We start from the raw sequence: 10,410 nt of genomic DNA on the forward strand, positions 1-10,410 counted from the left end.
AGTGGCCTACATGGCTCAGGGGAAAAGGTACGATGTCGGTTAACAGGGAAAGGAGTGGTACGGTGTCGGTTTAATAGGGAAAGGAGTGGTACGTATGTACCTTATCTGGTCAGGGGGCAGCATGGGTGTCCACGTTGTAGCGGTACGTGTGGACCACACAGTGGGCGACCGTCCTTTGGTTCTTGTGCGGCCATCATACGGGCACCCTGGTAAGTGTGTACGGTCTAAATTTTGGGACAGGGTCCCCAAATTTGGAGTGTTGGCCTCGATTTGCATGCCGCCCCGGGGGCGAATTTTTTTTTGTCCGGGATGTTCTCCTGGTCGTTGGGGTGCAGATCGTTCATCAATCGGACGCCTGGTCATGCATTTATTAAGGTTTAAAGGTCATCGCTTTTTAACTAAAAATGACTAAATTTTGCGTATAAGCTTGATCCGGTGTCTGTTTTGGATGCTGTAAAATCATATATAAGGATAAAATCGTGCACAGATTCTAAATTTGGGCTCAAAATTTAAAGATTCTAAGTAAAAATGACTCATTTAATAAAATCATTGATTTTTATACTATAGAAACTCATAAATTTATCTATTACATGGACATTTCTTTATTAGTGAAGATGGGTATGTTACAGTCATCATCCCAAGCTTCGCAATGCCTACTATTATTATTCATTAGCTTAATATAATATGAATAAAGATATTCTTTTCATTCCACATTTGATGGTTTCTATGCTCGACGTTGTTGTCCTGAACCATAGTCAAGTCCACCTTATAAATTCCCCTCCTCCATGGCCCCAAGAATAAAATTCGTCTATTCAAATACTTTGCACTAAATATTATGCTTTATTTTAAGCAAGATCCACTATAAGGGATCGGGCTCATACCCGTGCCGCGGAAAATGACTTGTGAAAAAAAGTAGCGGGCCCGTGTATCAACGCATGTATAATCGTGGCCACAGACATACGCGTAAAAGCGTGTGTATGATGCCCGTCAGATGCATTGATATACAGGCTTATACACGCATTTTACCAGTTTTGCTGTGCCGATACACGCGTGTTTAACAGATTTTTCACGCATATAAACGCGACTTTGGCAGACTTTACGCGGAGATACACGCGAACAGAGAGCAAAAATAAAAAATCCAGAGAGTGGTATTTGGTGCCTGAAATCTATTCCAGCATTTCAGCACCCAATAGCACTCTCTGGATTTATTTTTTGGTGTATTGCACCATCCATGGAGAACATTTTGTGCATTGTCAATACATGATTCAAGAATGACATTATCAATACACGATTCAAGAAAGACATGAATGCAATACTATCAAAATTTTATGTGTGCTGAAATAAGTCCATGGCTCTCATTATGTAAAAGCATATATACAAGGGAGTCCATATGTCGAAGTAGCCCATGGCTTCAATATAAACAAATATATACAAAATCAAATTGGTTTGTCTAAAAAAGCCATGGCTTCAGTTACAAAAATATATATATAACCACATCCTCAATACGGATGTGATACTATAAGTTTGAGTACTACTCAGACTCAGATGATGACGAGCTACTCCCTCCAGGATCAGATGAGCTCACATCGATATACATGTCCGAAGAGTAGTGCTCACCCTGTCATTCACGTCCAGCAGGAGCAGGAGCAGCGGCGGTGGGTGGATCAGCAACGACAGGAGCATAAGCAGGTACAGCAGCAGTTTGTGCATGTTCAAGTAATATATCATATATAAGTATATATATATGTAATTCAAAATTTAATAAACCAAAATCATTCGTTTAGAGTTTTCAAGTACCTGTCGACCGTACGGTCTCGTGGCCATCTCAAATTGCGCATCTATAATACGTCCCTCGATTCTGAAGAGGGCCCACGTGTCACGTCTGCTATGCCGACGAGCATACGCAGTCTCGTGGGCTGTGGGCTTCCTCCCCATAACCCGTCTCTGTAACATAATCAACACAATTTGTAAGATTAAAACAATCAGCACATCAATGAATCAAGTAAAAAATCAAATAAGGTGGCAAGATACTTACGAACTCTACCTCCCACGATGACTCGACACCTCCAGATCCGAAATGCGAAGATCCAATGGTCTCCATCTGGATCCGTCGTGCCTCCACATGCTGCCTACTCTTCATGCCACCCTCTGCTCATTTCTTTGCCTCCTTCCACTCGCATTTGTGGGCAGTGGGCAGGTTTCTCGGTAGGATAGCCACCCGTAGCTTGATTTACCCCATCATCATACGTGAGTTTCTTAAGGTGAGATCTTTTATTACTTAAGATCTTCCTTATTCGCGTCCTTCCCCATACATCCGAGAATGTCGTATGTGGGGGATGGGGTACCGACTATGTACAGCATCTATCACCTCCCCAACTAATCGGCTATTTTGATCTGTAAATTTAATAAAACAATTTCTATACGAGTTTGATACTACCCCATGCATGTATTCCATTACCTCTTTTCCCCTCGCATCCATCACTATCCCGCCCCTATCCGTCACATCATAGTATATCTCTCCCTCTACCTCTCTCACCACCTCCTCATCCTTATTGTCTCCTCCAACTCTTCTCCCTCTATCTCCTCTCTCATCGCATGCCCTACCACCTCCCCCACCAAAGCATCCGCCGCATCCTCCCCATTCTCCACTCCCTCTCCCTACTACGGTGTCTGCTCTCCCTACTACGGCGTCTGCTCTTCTCTATACTGCGGGTGGAGTCACGACAAGGGGATTGTGTACGTGACTGCTGTGGACGTGACACTGAGCGTGACGGTGGCTATGAGGGAGTACGTGATGGTGGCTGTGAGCCCTGACATGATGGTGCCTGGGAGGGGGTGCGTGAGTGTGTCTGGGAAGGGGTATGTCTCCTTGCCGGACTCGCAGGCACAGAAGGTTGTGGAGTGACATGGGCACTCGGGAGCGGGGTGACTATACCAGAGAATCTAGGAGGAGGATGGGCATACATATACTCTGTAAGCTCAACTGGGCCAAGGTGGCACCCAAAATGATTTAGCATCTCCATCATCCAAGTGTCGTACACAAATGGATCGAATGAAGAACCTGGATCCATGAAGAATCAAAGAATCCATTTGTATGCATCATGTATCATGAAGTGTATCATGTATCATGCATCATGAAGTGTATCATGTATCATGCATCATGAAGTGTATCGCGTGTAAAATCCCGTCCAAGATCGCGTGTATCTTCGCGTGAAAAAACTATCTAGTAGAGTACACGCAGGGCCCAGGCATACACGGCGATTATACACGCGATTCTGCAAAAAAAAGTACCAAAAAAGGCTGCCTACCGACCAACGTCACTTTCACATAAAGAAAAGGACACGCATAAATAAAAGGGGACACTTGCAGGAAAGAGAAGAAAGGACAGAGACACTTGCATAAAGAAAAGGGACATTTGCATAAAGAAAAGGAATGGAAGAGACAGGACCAACTGACTCACCTCTTGACAAGTGAGTCTCCTTTTTGGCTTTTGTGTGCACCTGTGTGTATGCTCCTTCCACCCGCCTGCAAGATCCTGGTGCCCTACGCTCGGAGAGCATGCAAAGCGTCGACTAGATGATGCTGGAGCTTCGGGATCTATTGTCAGAGATGAGTGGGAAAGGGATGACAATAGTCGTGCACCCCACGAAGTTGTGGAAGAGGAAGTGTTTGATGATATGGTGCAACATCTTTTTAGGGACGATCCCAAAGGTATGGACGACGATGAAACTGATCAAGAGCATCTTTACAAGGCTTCATCGACACCGGTATTTGAAGGGTGCACATTCTATTTGGAGAATTCCCGCAGACACTCCTGCTTGGAAGCATATTGAAGATGAGTGGCCCAGCTTCAAAACAGAGCCCAGAAACTTAAGACTTGGCGTAGGTATGGATGGAGTGAATCCATTTGGTTTCAAAAGCATCCCATACAGCGTGTGGCCAGTTGTGTATGTGAATTACAACCTTCCACCATCAATGGCGATTAAGAAGAGACATCTTATGTTATCCCTTCTAATTCCAGGGAAACATAAAGTAAAGCACATGGATGTTTATCTCGAACCGTTGATTGATGAGTTGGAGGAACTATGGAGAGGTGTTGTGGTGGTGGACGTTAGTAGGCCTCCCTTCTCTTGACACTTCGACTTGAAAGCAGTGTTGATGTGGACAATGCATGACTTTCCATGATACAGCGATTGTTCTGGTAAGAATTCAAATAACTCCCTACTCTAATACTATTGGTTATATTAATTACAAGTTACAACTATTGACTTTATTATTCTAACTTTTATTTATATTTTAACAGGTTTGAAAACATCGAGTAAACATGCATGTCCTATTTGTGGCCCTTCGTGTATGCTGATGGTTTGTGGTGTAAGACCATATTCGATAATCATCATCGATTTCTCCCGTCAGATCATCCTAAATATGTTGCTAGTAAGAGAAACATTCCTCCACAAACACTTCATGCAAAAGATTGGAAGCACATTTGGGAGTCTACAAATGTTCTTCCTCCAAATGGCATGAACATGTACAGTAATGTTTTTCAATCTTCTTTTGTGTAGTCTCTAATTGGATTAAAGATCACATAGAGCAATCATGTCATGGCATCTCTTGTGTAGGTACTCCATTTTTTTCCGGCTACCATATTGGATCCATCTCAAGATCAACCATCTTCTTGATCCCATGCACATCTTCAAGAATGTGGCATCTAGTATTTGGGAACATGTTATTGGTAAATGAGACAGTCAGTGTACGGGAGGACTTGCGGGTCGCAGGATGGATGCGTCAATCTTAGCCATGAGAGGAGGGTGGTCACGTTTGTCTTCCGCGTACACCATGGATTATATCAAAGCAGGAGGAGAAGCAGGTAAAGCAGACTATCACTAATTTGCGTACTCCCACTGGATGCATGAGATCATTGAAGGGAGCCTTTACAACCACTAAGAAAAGAGGTGTTGAGCAACTATACAGGTTGAAGTCCCACGATTGGCACAAGATGCTCCAAGTAAGTATTTTCCAAGTCTTGTACGTTGAAATTAAATTTTGTAATGCCTCAAACCATATATACATGTGCTCTTATGTGCGTAGTTCATACTACCTACTAGCATCAACCATTGTGCAAACAAGAGTTTGAAAAAATGTATTTATAAGATGAGCGAGCTTGTGAGGTATGTAAAACCCATGTCAGATCACCCTTCATTATACCTTGCACTTTGATTCGTTGGTTTTCAAAATGAACGTGCATGAGGCCAGGTATAACGTACTATTCATTTGTTTTTCAGATATGTTAGTTCCAAAAAGCAATTGATCCAGCCACGTTGGATGATGCGTGCGTTATGGTAGTGGAGGTGGTTTGTTTGGTAGAGAAAACTTTTCCACAAACCATTCTCACAAGCCAACTACATCTCAGTGTGCATTTGGTGCACAAAATTGCTTTATGCGACACTATGCATGCACCTTGGATGTTCTTCCTAGAGCGCTTCATGAAGACCTTAAAAGACTTTGTGAGGCAAAGTGCAAGGCCCAAAGGAAGCATGGTCGAGGGTTGGTTGATACAAGAGTCTCTTGTATATATTTCAGAATTTCTTAGTCAAGTGGACAGCTCTTTGCCGCACGACTATGGAGCAATGAAGAGGACTTGAGGATGACCTCTATTATGCCTCAAGGAAAAGGACAGAGTAAAATAATTGACAGAGCATTGATTGATGATCTCAATTTCACTTGCATTCTTAATAGTGATGTGATGAGCAGATTGGTTACAAGATATGAGGATGCAAAGACAAGAAGGCAAGCAGAAAGAGCTCTCTTTCTCTCGGAGAGGCAACATGGCTCTCGTAAGCCGTACCCTAAGCATCTAGCAACACTTCCGAATGATATCCATGTTGATTGGTTGCATGAGGAAATGGAGAGAGCAGAGAGAGACGAGGGGCTGCATATCACGGTGGAAGAATGGAAGTATGCACGAGGATGCATGTTAAAGGTAACTAATGTTTTGCATTAAGTGATTTGCTTTTAATATTTATTCACATTGCTTACACAAATATTGCTTCTATTTTGGTCCAATGCACTATGTTCATGCTATATGGTGTGAAGGAAAGCATTTTCAAACACAAAGAATTGATGATAAGAGGAATACACAAGATTTCGGTGTGATTAGTAGCTTTGAGGGAGCCAATGGAAAAATGGATGATTATTCTGGCACAATCCAAGACATATTTAGGCTTGACTTTCATCGCTTCTTTGTGTATGTTTTGGATGTCAAATGGCAAATGAACGTGGTGGAAAAAGGGCCTAATGCAACGATAAAACGCCATGTAAGTGGCTATGTAACTATTGACTCTACAAAGTTTTGGCAAACAAAGAAAGATAGGCTCGTATTGCCACAACAATGTGAGTAGGTATGCGTTTTTTTACTAATATGTTTCATGTACATATATATCTAAGCTCACGTACTCCTTGACTTTTGATATGCTAATACATTGCAGTATGCATTTTTACTAATATGTTTCATGTACATATATATCTAAAAATTAACACTAATCCCTACGTAAATGTAGGTATGTATGGATCATTCTCATCATGGAGGATCACCATCCTCATCATTGTGGATACAAAGTGGGTGTAGAGGATACAAAAGTGTGAGTGTGGAAAGGGAGTTATCCATTGATATGTGGTAGGGATCCATAAAGGATGTCCAGCATCGGTGAGGGGGTGAGGAACGCCCCCTAGATCTACAGGGTCAATAAGGCGAAGCTGGGATGAGGTAGCAACTAGAGATACTCGGTGGCGGGCTAGGATCTCATCAATATAGGGCTAGTGAGCCTGGTGTGCTTGAGGTCTAGGAGGGTGAGGCCATCTAGCTCTCCAAAGTGTGGTGGCACGAGGCAAGGTATGTGTCCATGGAATCTCATCATGGAAAAAAAAGACAACATAACAAAAAATTAACACTAATCCCTAGGTAAATGTAGATATGTATGGATCATCATTGTCATTCTCATCATCGTGGATAAAAGGTGGGTGTACAGGATACAGAAGTGTGAGTGTGGAAAGGTAGTTATCTATTGATGTGTGGTAGGGATCCATAAAGGAGGTCCAACATCGGTGAGGAGTGCCCCCTAGATCTGCAGGGTCAACAAGGAGAAGCTGGGATGAGGTAGCAACTAGAGATACTCGGTGCCCCCTAGATCTGCACCCTAGATCTACAGGGTCAACACCGAGAAGCTGGGATGAGGTAGCAACTAGAGATACTCGGTGCCAGGCTAGGATCTCATCAATATAGTGCTGGTGAGCCTAGAGTGCTTGAGGTCCAAGAGGGTAACTTGGCCATCTCACTCTCCAAAGTGTGGTGGCATGAGTCAAGGTAGCTCCAGTCAAGAGGGGCAAGATGATGGGCCCTTGTTGTTACTATGATGTCTCATCCGTCTGAGTGTCCTCCTCTCGTGGCAAAAAAAACTGGTGATGGTAGACTGAGATGGGTGCCAGGGTCAAGGATCTCTAAATAGTAACTCTCTGTGTTGTTGGATTTCCAATAGAAGGAGTATGGGACAACGTTGATCTAGATACTCCTCCATAACCCAAGATAACGGCCCAAACCCCTCTCTATAGGTAGTGGAATCTACCCATGATCTCATAATACACCGGGCATTGAAATATAATGATCCTCAGAATCTACTCATCCATGGCACAATCTACAAAGTCTACTCTCTCTAGGGATCCCTGCTACTCTACCAACCTCAATCTCAAGCCTATGGGATGATACCCTGACCTAACTAAGTCCTACCCTCACTGCATGTGGCAATAAGTTGCTTATGAACTTTGTTTTTCTCAACATTACCATGGTTCTTCTGTAAAGCTATATCGACTTTCTCAATAAGCTATCAATGAATGTCTTCCAAAAAAGAACAGTGTAATGTGTAGCTATGAGAACTCCAATCTAACTGAGAACTCCTTTTTGATAAGATTTTAAGTAAGCTTAAACAAGTATGATTAACCTTTATTAATATACTAAGCTTAAATATCAAGTTTGATTAATATGTATTATTGGTACTTATTTATGTTTAAATACAAAAGTTTTTATATTGTAACATTGAAAATGTTTTAAATTAATATCTACTTAAGGCAATGTTATCTAAAGAATCAACAAGTTAATACCTTCATGTGAAGGGTTCAATTTTTATTTTCTTAACCCTTCCATGTGAAGGGAAAAAAAAATTTATAGCACTTCAAGAGCAATAGTTGACTCTTTCTCATACCTTTACAACCTTCAAAAATAAACAGTGGCGGGGGTAGACTATTGAACTCGAAGGCCGTTAAAGCTTAGAGAACGTAAGTGGTGGGAAACTTCACGCTTGTGTTGGTGTAGGGACCACGAAGGAGGTGATGGTGGCCGCCGGCATAGGAATGTGAAGAGTAAACAGAAGGTGGGAGTTGAAAAGTCAGGGCTTTGCCGAAATCAAAGCCGCGTCGGCAACACTTCCAACACACAAGAGCGCTGCTCGCCCTTCCCTTCCTTGTGCCCAAAAGAAAATAGAGAGCCCCCGCAGCTTCTCCGACCGGCCTTCTTCGCTGCGTCGACTCTCTTGCTCCAGCAACAGCTTACAAACAGCACAGACTAGCTTTCTAATATTGCGCAACCCTCCTCTCCCCTGATCATACATTTGTTTAATCTGCGTCTGGTCCTGTGTTATAAAGGTGCTTCACGCTACACGATCTTATTAGTACACAAGCATGGCTCAGCAAAGAATCTGCGTTTTTGCCGTCATCCTCGTTGCTAGCCTTGTCTCTAGCATCTCAGGTGAAGTACATTAATCTGACTCAATTAATCTACTAAACAGGAAGATTAGAGTATCCATCATCTCAAGATCTCGTGTGGTTGGTTTGCATTCGGATCCCCTCAGGCATGCTGCTGTGCGAGGATTTGCCGGTGGATTTGTGTGCGTTTGCGGTGTCGTCGACAGGGTCCAGGTGCGTGCTGGAGAAGAGGATAATGACGGACGGCAACGTGGAGTACGAATGCCAGGTGGGTCGATAGCGCCATGGGCTATATATACGCATGGTATGGTCCGTTCGAGTTGGTTGATCATGGGTCCTACGTAGGAGTTGTAATAGTGGCGATCTAAAGCTGCAATGGTGATTGTTGCAGACATCGGAGGTGGGCGCGGAGGAGTTTTCGGAGTGGGTGGAGACGGACGATTGCGTGCGGTCGTGCGGCCTCCACAGAATGTCCGTCGGAATCTCCTCCGACAACCTGGTTGAGAGAGGGTTTGCGAAAGCCCTGTGCTCAGCCGACTGCCAAAGAAGCTGCCCTAACATTGTCGACCTCTTCACCAAGCTAGCTGCCGGAGAAGGTAAACAGATGAAACCTTTGTATTGCACCGGGATGTGTGTGTGGTGGTATTAAGCCTAATGCGAAGGTGATTATGTTAATTGCAGGAGTTTCATTGGCGCAGCTTTGCGAGGCCCAGGTCTCTTCGACTAGCGAGTCCCGTAGAGAGATGGGCGAGGTGGCGTCGTTCGCCTCCCTCTCGGCCAACACCCTCAACGCTTGGGACAGTGCTGCAGCTCTTGCACCCTCCTCATCCCAATCTTTGAGCTCTCACGGCCTGTGGACCGCCCCCGCCCCCGCGCCATCCTTTTAATGGGATTGATCAGACTCTGCCACCCCTGATCGCCGCTACTTGAAACTGTCATCTGCATCAGAATTTCCTGCAAAGACAATCTGTCGACGGCAATTCTAGAAGTCGTCTTCCCGAGATTCGCAATGCCTATTATTATTATTATTCATATGAATAAAGATATTCTTTTCATTCGATGGTTTCTATGCTCGTCTTGAGCCATAGTCAAGTGCACCTTACAAATTCATCGTTATTCAACTCTCTCGCCATCACGTAAACTTACAGCCTTAAGGCATAAGCGAATAGCTATTCAAATACTTTGCACGGAACATTATGCTTTGATTTAAGCAAGATACCTTAGGGTAATATGGGAAATTTATATATATATATATATGTATATAAGGTGAAATCCCACGCTAATTAATATGGTGCAAAGCATTATACATATATATTATGATGTGTCTCCTCTAATCCCCCACTTATAAATCTCTCTACTTTTTTTGGGAGGGGTCCGCCTCATCAATAAAGGGTAGCAAACCTCATGACCATGGTTCAAGCACTACAACAAGATGGTGGTGATTTCAGGTTGGATAATTTCTAGTCCAGAGTTATGGAACATTTGGTCATGTATAGGCTTAGCCATTTTAAATGGTTGAGACCTTCATTCGTAGGTCATGGACTATGGGCTGGCACGGTTACTCTTTGATGGGCCTCGTTATCTTTCTGGGCATTTTGGCCATTAAAAGAGCACTATTCTATTAACCCCATCATTTTGAAAGGTGGCCCATCCCATCTC

General features: G+C 43.4%; 1 protein-coding gene across 1 annotated transcript; it reads left to right on the top strand.

Moving 5' to 3' along the window:
• Window positions 1-8,511: 8,511 nt before the first annotated feature.
• On the top strand, window positions 8,512-9,809 carry LOC147606808 (uncharacterized). Its single transcript, XM_086791405.1, has 4 exons — window positions 8,512-8,794; window positions 8,898-9,019; window positions 9,143-9,347; window positions 9,433-9,809. The coding sequence occupies exons 1-4, from the start codon at window positions 8,728-8,730 to the stop codon at window positions 9,636-9,638; spliced, it is 600 nt and encodes a 199-aa protein (XP_086647531.1). The 5' UTR covers window positions 8,512-8,727; the 3' UTR covers window positions 9,639-9,809.
• The last annotated feature ends 601 nt before the right edge of the window (window positions 9,810-10,410 follow it).

This window comes from Cibotium barometz, chromosome 56 (genome assembly GCF_041138505.1).
Source record: "Cibotium barometz isolate CiBa-2024 chromosome 56, ASM4113850v1, whole genome shotgun sequence".
NCBI classification, from domain to species: Eukaryota; Viridiplantae; Streptophyta; class Polypodiopsida; order Cyatheales; family Cibotiaceae; genus Cibotium; species Cibotium barometz.